At 59.6% G+C, this 16,812-nt stretch overlaps 1 protein-coding gene across 1 annotated transcript; it reads left to right on the plus strand.

Moving 5' to 3' along the window:
• Positions 1–8,310: 8,310 nt before the first annotated feature.
• On the plus strand, positions 8,311–16,537 carry ARHGEF19 (Rho guanine nucleotide exchange factor 19). The gene is made up of 15 exons (XM_006105751.3): positions 8,311–8,744; positions 9,174–9,455; positions 9,611–9,719; positions 9,795–9,871; positions 10,167–10,429; positions 11,105–11,265; positions 11,366–11,518; positions 11,755–11,884; positions 12,034–12,108; positions 12,258–12,347; positions 12,522–12,682; positions 13,471–13,629; positions 13,940–14,019; positions 15,204–15,308; positions 15,967–16,537. The coding sequence occupies exons 1-15, from the start codon at positions 8,330–8,332 to the stop codon at positions 16,122–16,124; spliced, it is 2,418 nt and encodes an 805-aa protein (XP_006105813.1). The 5' UTR covers positions 8,311–8,329; the 3' UTR covers positions 16,125–16,537.
• The last annotated feature ends 275 nt before the right edge of the window (positions 16,538–16,812 follow it).

The following is a 16,812-nucleotide window of genomic DNA, read 5'->3' on the forward strand; positions in this document are numbered from 1 at the left end:
CTTTCAAAGTCTTCATCTTCCCGTTTATCCATTTCTGTTCCTCTCCCTTCTATGTGACATTCTTCAGAGGCAGCGGGGAGCCCCTCCCCTCTGAAGCCGTTGCCTCCCAAGGAGGTGATCCCGCAGAGCATAGCGTCCTTGAGCCTCCAGACTTTTCTCTATCAGTGTCTTGTTGACCTTGAAGCTGGTCCTTGATTTCCTTGGGCTTCAGTTTTCTCAACTGGAACACACGAACTCTTCCTTAAGCAGATGTGAAATTCTAACACCTGCATTCATTTACTCACTCCTCCCTGGGCGGCCCAGACCTGACCCCCGCCTGCCCCCACCTCCCAGTGCTGCAGTTTGGGGTCATTGCCATCTCTGTGCTGGCCTTTCACTGAGCACCCTGGACTGGATGCAGGGGACCCCAAAATAAGCCAGAGATTTTCATTCCCTCGGGGAGCTTCCAGTTTTTAACAAGGACTGGTTAGGAGTCCTGAAGGGCTAGGCTCGCAGGTGGTGTTACTGTGTAAATTGCCCTTGTCATTTGGTGGGAATGGGAAGGAGAATCATCCAAAGAACTTGTCCCCAGCAGCATGACACCCTCTTCCTGGGCCATTGGCTTCTCAGGGGTTTAGCAGTAGATGTGGGCCATGGTCCCACAGGCCCTTGGGAACTAGTAGCCCTCTGGGGCTAGTGGGGAGGAGGCAAGTCCCCCCAGCAGCCCTGTCACCAGCATTAGCCCCCAGTGAGCGGGAGGCCAGAGGATCAGGAACAGTGGGGAGAGGGTCGGCCTCCGTATGGAGTTTAGCTGTGACCTGGCGCCAGAGCAGGAGGGCACATGGCCCACAGATGCAGTGACCTACAGGTTTGTGGGACACATTCCCCCTCCCGGGCTGCAGTTCAGTATCATTGCCATCCTTGTGATGACCTTCCCACTGGCACCCCTGTTTGCCCTGCTCAGCAATGGGTGGAGACCCGACTGGACACCCACAAGTTCGTGTGTGAGTTCCGGCCGCCAGTAGCTGAGCTGGCTGCTCCTGCTTCGGTCGCGGTCAATGCGAGTGTGGGGCAAAGGAGTGGAATACAGGGTCAGGAGCAATGGAGACCGGAGACTGGGAGGGAGGCTCAGGAGGAGGGAAATGGAGGCTGGAGCTGGAAATCCGGGCAGAGATTGGGAAATAGAGGCAGAGAGCTAGGACCCTGAGGCTTAGGCTCATCCTGCCTGTGGGAGTGCCAGGAGGGGGTGAAACTGGGCCCTGAAGACCCTCCAGCCCTGCAAGCTCTCCCCAGCGCCTTCACCTGGGACTGTCGCCGGTACCAGTAGGAACAGCGCAGCCTGGCGACCGCACCTCCAGCCTACCTTGCCCAGGGCAACCACGCCACCCAGCAGGTGGCGTTCCCAAGGGCCTGTGGGACCATGGCCCATATCTAAGGCTCAACCCATGAGAAGCCAATGGGGTATTTTCTGGGCCCAGGAGAGGTGTCAGGCTGCGGGGTGGCGGGGCGCGTCAGGCTGCAGGGGGCGGGGCGCGGGGCGCGGAGGGGGCGGGAGTCTGGGAGGGGTGGGGCACAGCCTGTGGGAGGGGTGGGGCGGGGCCTAGCTGGGAGGGCAGAAAGCGGAGTCCGGGGAACGGATGAGTGGGCCGAGCTGGAGGCTCAGGGCCAGGTCTCTAGGGCAGGGGCGGGAGAGCCCGGAGTGGAATCCAGAGCCTGGCAGCACCCCGCGCCCTCCGCAACCCAGCTACAAGTCCTCCACGCAGGGGAGGGAGCCTCACTCTCTTCTGCCGGAAGCTGCTGGCTGTGCGCTGGGCTCCATCATCACCTTCGAGGTAGGCTCAGCGTCGGACAGACCTGGGTTCAAGTTCAGGCTCTGCCGCCGACGGGCTGCACACGGGGAAATATTACAGGATAGGATCTATTTCGTCGGATCGTTACGAAGATTCAGTGCCAAGCACTTGCACATCGTACGTGCTCAGTGAGTCAGTATCACCACCACCACCATTATCTCTTGGCAACAGACCTGGAGGAAGCGGGAGCGTGTCCCTCAGCCTTGCTCAAGGCCCCCTTTGCCTAGCCCTGCCTCTCACAGCGTCCTGGTGTTAAGGGCTCTAGTGATATCTGTCTTCGGACAAATGACAACTTGCTTATGTTTCGGCTCCTTCATTTGTAAAACGGGAGTAGTAGTTGTATTTACCTCCCAGAGTTGTTGTGAGGATTAAATGAACCAACACCCGGAAAGCCCTCAGCAGTGTCTTGCACTCAGTAAGCCCTCGTGAATTAAGGTTGCTCGGGAGTCGTTCTCTCCTTGGCCCCCGCTTCTCCCCAGCACGTGGTATTCTCCTGCGCCTCCTCGCCTGGCTCGTGCCTGACGTGCCAGCCATTCCGGCTACGGAGGTAAAGCGCGAGCGCTACCTGGCTCAGCAGGCGCTGGGCAACCGCGAGGCGCAGCTTTGGTCAGAGGGCCGGCGGGCCCTGGCCACGCCCCTCTCCCCGCCCCGCCCTCTGCCCCTGGCCACGGTCCCGCCCCTCTGCCCCTGGCCACGCCCTCTGGCCACGCCCCTCTGCCCGCCCCGGGCCTTAGCTCAGCTTTCTTCCCCGCCTCCGGTTTGTCCTCTCCAAAAGGGAGGATTGGGTCGCATTACCTCTAATTATCTCCTAGCCCCGCCCACGCCACGCCACGCCACGCCCTCTTTTAAATATTATACGGGCTGGGGTCTTCTCTGCTCCGTCTGGGGGCAGCCTGCTCAGCCTGACCAAGTGGTGCCTTCTGTTCGCTGCAGCAGAGGCTCTGTCCCCAGAGCCCAGGCGGCAGGAGCGAGGCAGGACTGCCCTTCCAGGACCCTAGGTCCCCAAGGATGCTCCTTTCATGACGGTTCTCTGCTTCCGGCTCGGGGTTCTGGACAGTACCTTGGCCAGCGTCCTCGAGGTCACCTGGAGCTGGGATGAGAGAGTTAGGGTTCCCTGAAGACCCCCAGTCCTGCCCTGCCTCCCTCTCCCTGTCCCCTGTCTCCTGCCCTATGTGCAATGCTGACAATAGACCTCTCTGTGCCCCAGCTTGGTGACTCTCCCTGGACACGGTCCCTATCACCTGTGTGCAGTGTCTCCTCATTATGGGACGATGCTGGGGGGAGGAGGGCGGGCAAGAGGAATATGAGGGCCTGGAGGTACCTAATCACTTGGAACTGAATGGTCACCAGTTGATAGGGGGAGAGTTCACTGGGGCCTGGGGCCTGGGGCCTGGACACCCTGCCCCATATGTCCATTAAGGCCTGTAGTGTATGAATAATAATAAAAGGACTTAGTTAGGTCAGCTGAGACACCTCCCAGCAGACTTTCAAACACTTCACCCAGGGCCTCACTTTCCTCACCTGTCAGAGGTGACACGCGAACTCATTTTTTTGGTTGATTTTTCTTTGTTAAATGGCATTTAAATATGTAAAATAAATATCAAAAATATAAGTCTTTGTTTTACTATGGTTGCAAATATCAAAAAATGTCTATATGTGACACGGCACCAGAGTTAAGTTAGGGTTTTTCAAAATGCTGACACGCCGAGCTCAAAAGGTTCGCCATCACTGACCCAGTTGGTCGTCCCCAAAGCGTGGCGCGGCGGCACCGGGCAGTGATTAAGGACACAGGTTGGTGGTGGAGTCAGACAGACCTGGATTTTGAATATCAGTTCTGACTCTTATTAGCCGCATGACCTTGAGTAAGTTATTTAATCCCTAGAACCTCCATTTCATCATCTCTGGGATACGGACTTCATAGAGCTAATGAGAGATTTAAATGGGATAATGCCCATTACAACCTGTGCAAGCCTCCTGTCCTCATCTAAGAAGTGAGAGCTGTAACAGTATCTGGAACAGTGAGTGCCAGCACATAGTGAGTGTACAGCATGAGTTATTAGCAACACGAATATTAGTAGGTATGTACATATTCATGTATGAAGTGCCTGCATGCTCAGAGGAATGGCAGGTAGCATTAGGGAGAAAGCAGCTTCCCCTTCCCCAGGTTGGGAACATTGCATGCCAGGCACAGAGTAGGCCCTCCTTCCCTGGCACTGGTTCTGCTTGGGCTATTTGAATTGGTTTATGGAGGGCTCATTGGGTGTGGACTAGAGTCTGGGAAGACTTCCTGGAGGAGGAGGCTGCTAGAGATGATGAGATGGGTTATTCGTGAGGAGCAGTGATGCTGGAAGGACTGGCCAGGATGATGGCAGATGCATCACATCACCTACCTTCATGATTTCCATCTCCCAACCATGGAGATGAGTGTTCCCATTTTATAGATGCTGTAGCGGCTCAGAGAGGTCAGCTCACCAAGGAGTTCTCAAGGTCCCCGAGGAGTCCAAGGCTTGAGGGGCTCCCTGCGAAGGCCCCAGGATGCTCCCCAGCCCAAGGGAAGTCTTGAGCAGCCTCACATTCGGGAAGCTCTAGAAGAGGGTGACCTGTCTCCTGGGAGGAAAAGCAGTGCCTCCCCATCTTTAGGGTGTCGGTCTGGGGTCCTTCAGAGCCTCTCCTGGGCATAGGACTCCCATTGTTCCAGCCCCCCTCTTGTACCCCAGACTGGCCAAACCGGTTCTGGGGAAGGGGGGCGGGGAGCAGGCACGTTGAGACAGCCGCCTGCCCGCCTGCGAGGTTCCCTCCGCCTTCACCTCCCCCCTCCCTGCCCCACACAATACCCAGGAGCTTGCATTGCCTGGGCTTAGGGGCCATGCTGACATCGCCCCCTGAGGACCTGGCTGCAACCCCAGAGCACCCAGGGTGGCCTGGAGCCCTGGACCGGGCCGGAGGCTGGACCGGAAGGAGCTCCCTGGCTGAGGTAGGGCCCCACCCGGCTGCCAGCAGCCCATCCTTCTCCCGCCAGTCTTCCAGAGGGAGTCCTTTGTGCTGCCCGCCGCACTCACTGTGGCTTTCTGGGGCTCCACAGCCTGCTGGGCCGGGATCCCCTTTCCAGCCATGACCTTCCGCTTGGCTTTGTCCCTTTAGGGGCTGAGGGGCCTTGTTGGGTCCCTACTCCTCTGGGCACCAGGGCAAGGGGCACCAGGGAAGGGGCAGGGAAAAGCTGGGCACAGGAGGCCAGAGGTGCTTTCCCTGGACTATGGTAGTGCCCAGGGACCCTCTCTGCCAGCCTTGCCAAGTGGATCCATTGTCCTGTGATTAGCAGTGCCCACTGGATGGCCCCTGGGCCCCTGACCCTCCTTCTCATCCTGCGGAGGGGCCTGATTTACAGATGGGGACACTGAGGCCCAGGGCCAGACTTGCCTAGGGCCACACAACTTGTTCATGTCCACACTGGGCCTTGAACCTTGGCAGGGGTTTTCCCCTGCGGGTTCCAGAAGGACTGTGGCTGGCCGAGTGGGCACTAGCGTCTCCTGCGGTCATGTCTTGGGCAGGTAATGTCCCTGCTCCCTTGGCCAGTTCTCTTCTTGAAGCTTTTTTCTTTTCCAGCAGAGATGAGCTACACACACTATAAACACAGCTCTGCCCCTCCTGGGTCCCCAGCATTGAGGTAGAGTGGAAGGTCACAGGGCCAGCGGCCGAGCTAGATGGGTCATTCCTGTTGCCACTTGGCCTAACCCTGGCTTCCCCCCTAGAGACCTGCCTCCAGCCCATCTTCCCCGAGAAAGCTTTCCACCACCCAGCCTTCTCCCCTGAGGCTTCAGGAGGGGGTGTTCCTGCCCCCAGGGCGCCATGTTTTGCTCATTTATCTCTGCAACTGACAGGGGAGTGGGTGGTTCCTCCCTGCCCTTCAGGAGCTTGCAGAACCCAAGTGGTGTTCTTCCATGCGTGTGTTCTTCCATGCGTGTGTTCTTCCATGAGTGTGTTCTTCCATGCGTGTGTTCTTGCATGCGTGTGTTCTTGCATGCGTGTGTTCTTCCATGTGTGTGTTCTTCCATGCGTGTGTTCTTGCATGCGTGTGTTCTTCCATGCGTGTGTTCTTGCATGCCTGTGCCCACAGAAGCAAGTGGGACTTCTGTGTGGAGGGCTTCTGGTTCCTGGAGAGAAAGAGATCTGAGTGGACAGTGGTCCCATGTCTCCTGCCAGATGCTTCTACAAAGCAGAGTATGTCTCACCCTCACTGCCTCAGTTTCCCCATCTGTGTGATAGCCCCTGACTGGAGAAAGACTAATAACACTCAGAAGAATGACTATCAATGACAAAGCTCCTACTATGTTATCCTTAATTCTCATATTAGTGTTTGGCATGACTATCCTAGTTACCAGATGAGAAAACTGAGAAACTTGCTTAGATGGACAGAGGTTTAATATACAAGCTAAAGTGCCTGGCTGGCGTGGCTCAGTGGTTGAAGGTTGACCTATGAACCTATGATCACAGTTGACCTATGATCACAGTTCGATTCCCAGTCAGGGCACATGCCCAGGTTGCAGGCTCCATCCCCAGTAGGAGGTGTGTAGGAGGCAGCCTATCAATGATTCCCTCTTATTGATGTTTCTATCTCTCTCTCCCTCTCCCTGCCTCTCTGAAATCAATCAATCAATCAATAAAAAAAGAGCTGAGAGGCTGGGTGCAGAGAGAGTGGGGTCCAGTCACAGATGCAGCTGTCCGCACTGGGTCCTCTCTCCCTTCCTCCCAGGGTCACTGACACGGTCACTGTTTCTCTCAGGCCAAGGCTTTCCTCCCTAATCTCTGTGTATTGGTCCCTGGATATTTCAGTCAGAACAGTTAGCGCTTACTTCCTCCAGGAAGCCTTCCTGGAAAGCGCAGGTCAGTCGAGCCCAGCACCCTGCTCTGATGGTCCCTCTGGCTCTGCTTTTGCCAACCTGGATTGTAACTGTTTTTGTTTTTGGCTTCCCCTACTGGACTGGCAGCCCCGCAGGGCACGACATGTGCCTCCATCTGTCTCCCTGGGTTTTTCTGGGCTTCACAGTATCCGGTCTGTCTGAAACTGTCAGCGTCACTGTCTCCATCTCTGTCCCTGACTGTCTCAGCATTTTGGGTCTCAGTGTCTAAGCTGCCGCTGAAAGGTCTCCATTTCTCCAGGTCTCTGTCTCCGGGGCCTCCTGGCCCTGCCAGGCTGGGCACTGCCCTTTTGGCCTGAGGGGCCTCTGGGGATGGGGGGGGTCTTTGCTGCCCCGCCTGCCCACAGCGAGGCCAGGCTAGGGTAGGCCCCCGCCCAGCCGCTGCCTGCTCCCTCCCTCCCTCCCTACCGCTTGCCTCACCACAGGGTTTGATGAATCAAACTCTTTGTCTGGGTGGGATCTCCCCCAGCCAGCTGGGCAGAGAGAGGGCTTCCCCTGCCGGAGCAGCCGACCATCAGCAGCAGCCTCAGCTGGAGAGGTGAGGGGCGCAGGAGGGCCGCCGGCAGAGGGCCAGGGCTGTGGGGGCTTGAACCCCTGGGTCATTAGGCCTGTCCCGGGGCTCCAGCAGCCTCCCTGGGGTGACTTCCTACGCAGGGAGGACCCGTCCAGCTTGGCCTGATCCTGGGGCTGGGAGCCGGGGTGGGGAAGAAACCCTTCTCACCCCAAGCTGGGGGGCCGGGACACCTCCCTGTCCTGCTCCTGGGAGTGCCCAGCCTGATTTGCCTGGTGGCGCGCCTGCCAGTCTGTGACTCTCCCAGCCAGCTTGGCATGGGTGTGGGCACCACTCAGCACGGAAAGCTGCAACTCTGGGCATGGGAAGGGAGGTTGGGTAACACCAAAGCCAGGACTTCCTAGGCCTGCGTGTTTGTGTCTGCATCCTGGTGTGTGAGTGTGAGTGGAACAGGAGCGGGAGAAAGCTGGAGTGGACATGTGAATAGCGGACGGGTCCCTGTGTGTGAAAATGTGTAGTTGTGTAAAGAAGTGTGTGAATGTGTGAGCCTGTGAATGTGAAAGGTCTGAGCGTATCTGTGAAGTTGTGTATGTCAGTGTGTGTGTACTTGGGAGAAAATGTGTGTGGATGTACGTGACAGTGTATGTATCTGTATATCTGCTCATATGTCAGAGTAAGAAAATGCACAAAGTGGTTAAAAGCACAGACTCAGAAGCTAGATGGCCTGGGTTTGAATCCCGGGTCCACCATTCACCAAATACCTCTGCGCCTCGCTTTCCTCACCTATAGGATGGGGATAATAATAGCATCAACTCAGGGTTGTTGTGAGGATTAGATGAGATACAATATATAAAGCACCTGGCCTGTCATTCATTAAATGCCATGTAAGTATTAGCGATTCCTATATCATTAGGTGTGTGAGCGAGCTGGGACAAATGTGTGTACACATGTCTACATAAGGGTTTGTCCAGGCCTCCAGGACGCGGTGTCTTCCTGGCCAGCCCTGCTGTCCTGTGTCTGGTTCTGATATCTTCTCCCCTCCAGGCGCAGGTGACTGGCAGAGCAAAGGAGGAATGGACTGTGGGCCACCTGCCACCCTCCAGCCCCCCCTGGCTGGACCACCTGGTACTGCCTGCCACCCAGTAGCTGTGTGCCAGCAGGAGAGTCTGTCCTTTGTGGAGCTGCCCACCCTGCAGCCCCCACGCTCTGTGTGTCTGGATCTCTTCCCTGTCACCCCAGAGGAGCTGCAGGCTCCTGGCAGCCGCTGGTCCCTGGGGACCCCTGCTCCTCTCCAAGGGCTGCTATGGTCACCGTCCCCAGGAGTCCCAGACACCGAGATCTCTCCCAGTGGGGGGATGCGGCCCAGCAGGGCTGGCAGCTGGCCACACTGTCCTAGTGCCCAGCCCCCACCTCTGGAGGGACCCTGGAGTCCCCAGCACCCACAGCCTCAGCGCCGGGCCAGCCATGGCTCGGAGAAGAAGTCAGCCTGTGAGTCACTCTGGGTGATGGGGGGTGGGGGGGTGGAGGGGGTGGCCCAGGGGGGTGAGTAGGGGAGAGGTTGCGTGGCTCTTTAGGACTCCTAAGCCCTAGAGTCCCCCAAAACAGGCAGGACGAGTGGTAGGTTTTCGTGATAGGGACCCGGAGCTCAGGGAGACGGGGAATGCCTTGTCTGCAGTCACAGCAAGTGAGCGGCTGTCCTGGGCTCCCTGGCCCTTTGCCCACCCTTTGCCCACTGCAGTCAGGCACTGTGTTCCCTCTGCCCCTCTTGTTGATTTCATTTCTCGGGGGACCAGCTCTCAGCAAACAGTTGCCTTTCACTTGGGCATGTTGCCTAGATGCTCAGGGCCACAGGGCCGCGGCAGAGCAGAGTGGGAGAGACCCCGCGGTCGCCAGCCTGTGCTCTCACCCCACCTGCAGGGCGCAAGATGCGGGTGTACCAGAGCGAAGAGGCCCCTGGCAGCCCCGAGGCCCACGCTGTCTTCCTGGAGCCTGGCCAGGTGGCAGAGCCGCCTCTGAGCACAGAGGAGCCTCGGCCTCTAGAGCTGGCGGGGCCCACCCGAGGGGGCCTGGAGGGGCCCGAGCGGAGGCGCTTCTCGGCCTCTGAGCTGATGACCCGGCTGCACTCTTCCCTGCGCCTGGGGCGGCACTCCGCAGCCAGAGCACTGGCCCAAGGGGCAGGCGCTGGAGCAGCCCGGGAAGGTACCTGCTCCTCCCCTTGGCCCTCAGGGCAGCCCGGGAGCCAGATGCCGGTGGAGCAAGGCTCACGCACCGGACACCGAGGCTGGGTGCTGGTCAGCTGGAGTGTGGCGCCCCGCTGCCCAGGGCCACCCACCCTCCGCTCTCGCCTTCTCCAGGGAAAGCGTCTGGCAGGGAGCCGCGCAGCGCAGAGATGAGGGTGGACGGCGCGGCGACGGCAGCCCCTGTGGACCCCAGCGGGAGCCCCGGCAGCGGGCCCGCGTCCAGGTAGCACCTCTCCCCCCAGGGTCGGGTCTGAGGCCGGGGCGCACGCGGCGGAGCCCCCACGTTCTCTCTCTCTAGGCTGGAATCGCAGGAAGAGCCGGCTCAGGGTTCCAGAAGCGCCAGCGAGCGACGACAGTCACGGTTCCTCCTTAACTGTACGCAGGAGGGGGCCGTGGAGGAAGGGGCTGCGGGTCCGGGGAAGCCGGGAAGCTGGGGTTCCGAGAGTTGAGACGTAGGGATCGTGTGAGAGGGAGAGAACGGAATCTCAGTCCCCAGCACGGGGCTAGCACGCAGCTGGTGCTCAAGCAGTGTTTATGGAATGAATGAATGAATGAATGAATGAATGAATGAATTCACTGTCCCGCTGCTCGTTGAGTGAGGTGGGCCCTGGGGGGGCCGGGAGGAGCCAGGCGGGCGCCCACAGCCCTCCCCGCCCCTGTCCCCGCCCAGCTGTCCTCTACCAGGAATACAGCGACGTGGCCAGCGCCCGCGAGCTGCGGCGGCAGCAGCGCGAGGAGGAGGGCCCGGGGGACGAGGCCGAGGGCGCGGAGGAGGGGCCCGGGCCGCCGCGCGCCAACCTCTCCCCCAGCAGCTCCTTCCGCGCGCAGCGCTCAGCGCGAGGCTCCACCTTCTCGCTCTGGCAGGACATCCCCGACGTGCGGGGCAGCGGCGTCCTGGCCACGCTGAGCCTGCGCGACTGCAAACTGCAGGAGGTGCGCGCGGGCCCGCAGAGCTGCCAGTCGTGGGAGGGGGTCCTGAGGCGCAGAAGGGATGGGGCGACTATACGGAGCGGGGCCAGGAGAGCCCGGTCCGGAGGCTGAGCGCGGTTCCGGGCCACAGGGGTCCCGGGCCAGCGGGACTGCAAACTGCAGAGGGCTGGACCGAGGGGACGGGCGATGCCCAGGTGGCTGCTAGGACCTGACCAGGCGGGGCTGCAGCTAGGGAAGTCGGAGGAGCCTCGGAGCCGAAAGCCAGTGGAGAAGCGGGGCGAAGGGGCGGGGTCCACGGGGGCGAGGCCTAGCGTAGGGCAGGGCCAGAGGAGGAGGGATCGCTGAAAGCCTGGACGGGGAAGCTGCGGAGGCAACCCTAGCGAAATCGCGTGGTGGGCGGGGGACCAGGCGGAGCCAAGAAAAGGGGCGGGTCAGAGAGAGGGCGGGGCCATCGGGTGACCGGCAGGGCCCAAAGCCCAGGGTGAGGGGCTCAATCGAGGGCTCCAGTTTGTTTTGAACAATTGTGCTGGGCAGGAGATGGGTCCTGAACCCCACCAGGCACCAGGTCAGGGGTGGGGCGAGAGAAGGGGTGGGGGACAAGAGGTGGTGTCCAGGGCCAGGAGAAGGCGTCGGGGCGGACCCGTCTGGCGGTTCAACCCCTCATCTAACTTTGCTCAGGCCAAGTTTGAGCTGATCACGTCCGAGGCCTCATACATCCACAGCCTGTCGGTGGCCGTAGGCCACTTCCTGGGCTCAGCTGAGTTGAGTGAGTGTCTGGGGGCTCAGGACAAGCAGTGGCTGTTCTCCAAACTGCCCGAGGTCAAGAGCACCAGCGAGAGGTAAGGGACTGGCCTGGCCTGGTGGGGGGCTGGGATGAGATTGGTGCGGCTCCTAGGCCTGGGGTCTCACCTTGTCGCTGACCCCTCGCTGACTCCTCAGGTTCCTGCAGGACCTGGAGCAGCGACTGGAGGCAGATGTCCTGCGCTTCAGCGTGTGTGACATTGTGTTGCACCACTGCCCTGCCTTCCGCCGAGTCTACCTGCCCTACGTCACCAACCAGGCCTACCAGGAGCGCACCTACCAGCGCCTGCTGTAGGGCTGGGGCCTCGGAAAGGGGGGAGGACAGAGAGGTTCTCGGGGGGAGTAGGCGTGGAGGACTGGGTGTGGAAGGGTGACCTGCGAGGGAGGGGGTCCCTGTAAAGAGCTCTGTGACCCGAGTGCAGGAAGGATGTGCTGAGAAAGCATCTGAAGAACCACGGGGGTGGCTGGGTCATGGACCCCAGGAGTTCAGACCCAACTGTGACCCCAGGCCCCTCCCCAACTTCCAGCCTGGAGAACCCCAAGTTCCCTGGCATCCTGGCTCGCCTAGAGGAGTCTCCCGTGTGCCAACGCCTGCCCCTCACCTCCTTCCTCATCCTGCCGTTCCAGAGGATCACCCGCCTCAAGATGCTGGTGGAGGTACCTGCAGGGCCCAGGCTGCAGTGAGGGCTGGGCCAAGGAGATGCCACTGTGAACCTCCACAGCCCCTTCTGGGCGGGCACCCATGGGCGGGCAGGGTCATGGGGGGAGGCCATGGCCTGCCGCATTGAACCGACCCCACCCTCCAGAACATTCTGAAGCGGACAGCACAGGGCTCTGAAGACGAAGACATGGCCACCAAGGCCTTCAATGCGCTCAAGGAGGTGAGCTGGGCAGGGCAGGGGCCTTCTGGCTCCCAAGGGCCTCCCCAGAGCCCCGGTGTGTCTGTGAAGGCCCCCAGGTGGGAGTCCGAGGCTGGGCTCTGGGAGCCGGGGTTGTGGGGCTGCAGGTGACTCCCGCACGGCCTCCCCAGCTGGTGCAAGAATGCAACGCCAGTGTGCAGTCCATGAAGAGGACGGAGGAGCTCATCCACCTGAGCAAGAAGATCCACTTTGAGGGCAAGGTGCATGCCCACCGCGGGGGGTGGGCACACCAAGGGCAGCTCTTGTTCCCTCCCTCCCTGGGGGCTGCAGGCCAATTCCTCGCTGCTCCCACCCACCCCTCCCTGGCCGGTGCTCTCTGCCCTGCTGCCCCGGGTCTGACGTGTTCTCCCTCTTTGCCTTCTCCTTCCGCCCAGATCTTCCCACTGATCTCCCAGGCCCGCTGGCTGGTGCGGCACGGGGAGCTGGTGGAGCTGGCCCCGCTGCCCGCGGCGCCCCCGGCCAAGCTGAAGCTGTCCAGCAAGGCGGTCTACCTGCACCTCTTCAATGACTGCTTGCTTCTCTCCCGACGGAAGGAGTGAGTCGGGGCCCGGTGCGGGGGGAGGTAGATTGGAGCTGGGCTCCCTCTGCCCCACGAATGGGCCCACAGCCAGTCCATCCCTGGGCCTGGGAGCCCCCGCCTGCACCGGACGGTGTTGCCAGGGCACCCTGAGCCTGGGAGGCTCCAGCAGGAAAGGCAAGTTCATCTTCTAGAATCAAGGGCTGGACTATGTACAAAGGATTTGAAGCTGCTCTGAGCTTAAGCCAATCAGAGCACAGCCCTGGAGTCCCAGCTCTGCCCCGAGTCATAGTGAGAACAGCCAGCATTCACCGTGCGCCTGTTCTGTGCCAGGCATGCTATGTGGATTACTCCCTGTTGCCCTCTAGATATTTCCCTGGTAAGTAGGCTCCCTTGTTACTGTCAGTATCTTGGAGCTGATAGTCAGGGGTCAGGAGGAGCCCCAGTCTGTCTGATGCTAGACCCCACTAGACAGAGCCGAGGTCTCATCAGAGTTGCTGCCCAGTTGGCTCTTAGAACGGGCTCAGGGCAGAGGCTCAGAGAGAAGTTGACAACATGCCTGGGGTCAGAGGCTGGTCTCACCTTCCACCTGCCAGTGATCTGGTAGGAACGGAGTTCCCAATTCCTCGTGCAGACTTTGCTGGCTGCCAGGGAGGTGGTGCCCGGCGCAGTCGAGTTTCCTGGGGGAGGGTGCTAGAGGAGCAGCCGACCCCTTCTCCCTTGAATCAGAACTTGGCTGGTCCTGAGGGTGGGGCCTGGGAGCCTGGGCACGGGCCAGGCTGACCTCGCCTCCCCCGGCCCTGCAGGCTGGGCAAGTTTGCCGTTTTTGTCCACGCCAAGATGGCCGAGCTGCAGGTGAAGGACCTGAGCCTGAAGCCCCAGGGCATCCCTGGCCACGTGTTCCTCCTTCAGCTCCTGCACGGGCAGCACACGAAGCACCAGTTCCTGCTGAGGGCCCGCACGGAGTGAGTGGGCCTGGGGCTGGGGAGAGAGGACCTGTCCCAGGCAGGTACTGGCCTTTTCTCTCTGGCTTCAGGACGGTGGCATGAGGCAGGACTTGGGCAGAGCTGGCACCCGGGGGGAGAGGGGAGCTGGGCCTGCTCTGTTCTTATGCACAGAGCTGAGTAGGGCATAGGGCTGTGAGGTGAGTCCTGGGTGGGCATCATACGTAACCTGGGTGGGTCTGGATCATACCCCGTTTCCCAGCTGTTTCACCACCCTGGCCCTGGGAAAATGCAGTTTGCATGTTGTGATCACTTGGCCTCCCTTCTCTAGAAGTGAGAAGCAGCGATGGATCTCTGCCATGTGCCCCTCCAGCCCCCAGGAAGACAAGGAGGTCATCAGCGAGGGGGAAGGTAGCAGCTGCCACCCTCCTCCCTCGAAGGCCCACATCCCCTGGGCTGGGTACCTTGTTTTCCCCCTTCCCTCCAATCCTGGGTGCCAGGTGGCCAGTGGGGCTACAGGGAGAGAGATCAGCTGCCCGGGGGAGTCAGGGGGGGCTCTGCAGAACCTTGAAGGATGGGCAGAATTCACATAGGACAGGCCGACCCCCATGTGCACAGACAGCACCTGGAGGTGACAAAGCCTTTTATATCCTCCCATTTCATCCCCATAGAAGCCCATTTTACAGGTTAGAAAACAGAGATTCAGAGAGGTAAGGTGACTTGTCCGAGTTCACCCAACTAGTAAGTGGCAGGCTGAGATTCAAGTCAGGCCTGTGTGGTTTTCCCAATACAACCAGCCCATCTAGTGTGATAGGAAGAGCTGAGGGCCTGGACCGGTACAGCTTCTCTGGCTTGAGCTAGGAATCCTGCTCAGGTTGGTGGGTGAGCTTCCCATTCTAAAGAGGTGCTCAGGGAAGGCCCCTGAAAGATGAGGAGGGGCAGGAGGAGATGAAAAGATCTGGGGGAGAGCACTCCTGGGAGAAGGGACCGCCAGTGCAAAGGCCCTGAGGCAGGTGGGAGCTCGAGCGTTTGGGAACAGCAGGGTGAGCTGTGTGGCTGAGCTTCATGAGCGAGGGGGAGTGGGAAAGAAGAGGGGAGGAGAGGCGGTTAGCAAGGGGGCCATGCCAGACCACACAGGGCTTTGTAGGCTGTGGGGAGGACTTTGGATTTTATTCTAAGAGGAGCAGGAAGCCCTGGAGGGTTATAAACCGGGGAGCGATGTGGCTTGAATCCCAGTTGAGGATGGTCTGGAGGGAGCACCAGGGAGCATTAGGGGGCAACTGGAGGGGCCATTACTGCTTTGTGGGGGGTTTCTGGGGGACAGTTGGACATTGCCCTGGTGGTCAGGAGCAAGGTGTTGAGCTGGGGAGGAGAGAGCCCTGGGTGCAGCAACAGTAATGGAAGCTGGGAGGAGCTGGACTCATGGGGCTTGTGTTTAGGCTAAGAGAGGAGAAGAGCAGCCAGGGTGGGCTAGGGAGGGGTAGAGGAAAAGAAGCAGCAGCGGCCACCCTCCCACCCCCTTACTTCCCCCTCTGCCCTTCCCTGCCCACCCCATCCTGCCCTGGGGACTCCCTCAGTCTCTCTTGGGCTGTCAGACCGCCCCCAGGTTCAGTGTGTCCGGACATACAAGGCCCTGCAGCCGGACGAGCTGACCTTGGAGAAGACTGACATCCTGGCAGTGAGGACCCGGACCAGTGATGGTGAGAGGGGCCTCCTGGGAGGGCCTCCCGATGGCGCTCTCATGAGCAGGAGGTAGCTAGATGGCTACGACGTCACAGGGAAAGGTTATGCAAGTGTTGATCAGCCACAGCATGCAGGAATGAAGTTAGACAACAGGAGGAACTTCCTACTTGTAAAGATGTAGGATTGAGAGTGACTGGCGGGGGAGAGTGGGAAACACCCTTCTTTGAGGATGTCGGGAAAAACAGGTCAGAAGTTCCTCTACGAGACTGCCAGAGGCAGGGTCCTTCCTGGGGCTGGGAGACACTGAGATGGCGTCACCGCGGCCCCAGGGGTGCAGATGAGGCTTGCAACAGGGCCTAGGCCAGTGATGGCGAACCTTTTGAGCTCGGCGTGTCAGCATTTTGAAAAACCCTAACTTAACTCTGGTGCCGTGTCACATATAGAAATTTTTTGATATTTGCAACCATAGTGAAACAGAGACTTATATTTTTGATATTTATTTTATATATTTAAATGCCATTTAACAAAGAAAAATCAACCAAAAAAATGAGTTCACGTGTCACCTCTGACACGCGTGTCACAGATTCACCATCACTGGCCTAGGCGTCCCCTCGCAACCCGGCCCTGGTGTCTCTCGGATGCCACTGATGTTGTGCCTGGCCTGTGTGCCCCCAGGCTGGCTGGAGGGCGTCCGCCTGGCAGACGGCGAGAAGGGGTGGGTGCCCCAGGCCTACGTGGAAGAGATCAGCAGCCTCAGTGCCCGCCTCCGAAACCTCCGGGAGAATAAGCGGATCACGAGTGCCACCAGCAAACTGGGGGAGCCCCCTGCGTGATGGGCAGCCGTGGCCGGGACCCCAGCTCCGTGCCCGCTCCGGGACAGGTCCGGGGGGGACCTGCAGTGTCTCCGTTCCCCAAGCCTCTGCTGCTGGGACTTCTGCTCTGTGGCCCGGCATCGAGAGGACAGCTGTTCCCTTGCTTCTCGGTGTCCACTCTTCAGGGCCGAGGGCGGTTCCTTCCGCTGGCATGGGGGCCGCAACAGGGGGTCTCTGATATCTGGCAAGGATTGGGGCCCTCTGTCTTCCGTGTCCTTGACCCTGCGTGACTCTTGGTCCCTTCACCAGGGGCCTGGCAGGGAAAGGCTCCGGTACTAATGGGTCCTGCAGCCTGTGTATCTGGGGTCTTCTGGCCAGAGTCTGTGTGGGTCCTGGTTGTGACTTGTCTGTAAATAAACTCCCATCATGCCTTTGCTTGGAGTCTGTGAGCCATCTGATGCCCCACTTCCCCAGCTAAAGATCAGGAAGGTCTCGGGCTGCCTCCCCTTGGGGAATTCCCCTTTGGTAGAGTTCCCCTCTTAACCAGAGGAGGGTGAGATAGACTGCTTTGGGCTGCTGTTAGCAAAAGAGCAGATTCAAATAGGCTTAAATAGTAAAGAGAATGTATTAGTTCTTGCACTTGTTTCTTACAGTTTCTGTAACAAATTCCTGCGAAGTCGGTGATGTAAAGCAACAGAAATTTGTTCTC

The sequence above is a fragment of the Myotis lucifugus genome, unplaced genomic scaffold, assembly GCF_000147115.1.
Source record: "Myotis lucifugus unplaced genomic scaffold, Myoluc2.0 scaffold_720, whole genome shotgun sequence".
Classification (NCBI taxonomy): domain Eukaryota; kingdom Metazoa; phylum Chordata; class Mammalia; order Chiroptera; family Vespertilionidae; genus Myotis; species Myotis lucifugus.

Coding starts and splice junctions, on each gene's coding strand:
- ARHGEF19 (XM_006105751.3), top strand. CDS start 8,330: ATGGACTGTGGGCCACCTGCCACCCTCCAGCCCCCCCTGGCTGGACCA. Junction 10,430..11,104: donor GCGACTGCAAACTGCAGGAG/GTGCGCGCGGGC, acceptor AACTTTGCTCAG/GCCAAGTTTGAGCTGATCAC. Junction 12,348..12,521: donor AGATCCACTTTGAGGGCAAG/GTGCATGCCCAC, acceptor CCTTCCGCCCAG/ATCTTCCCACTGATCTCCCA.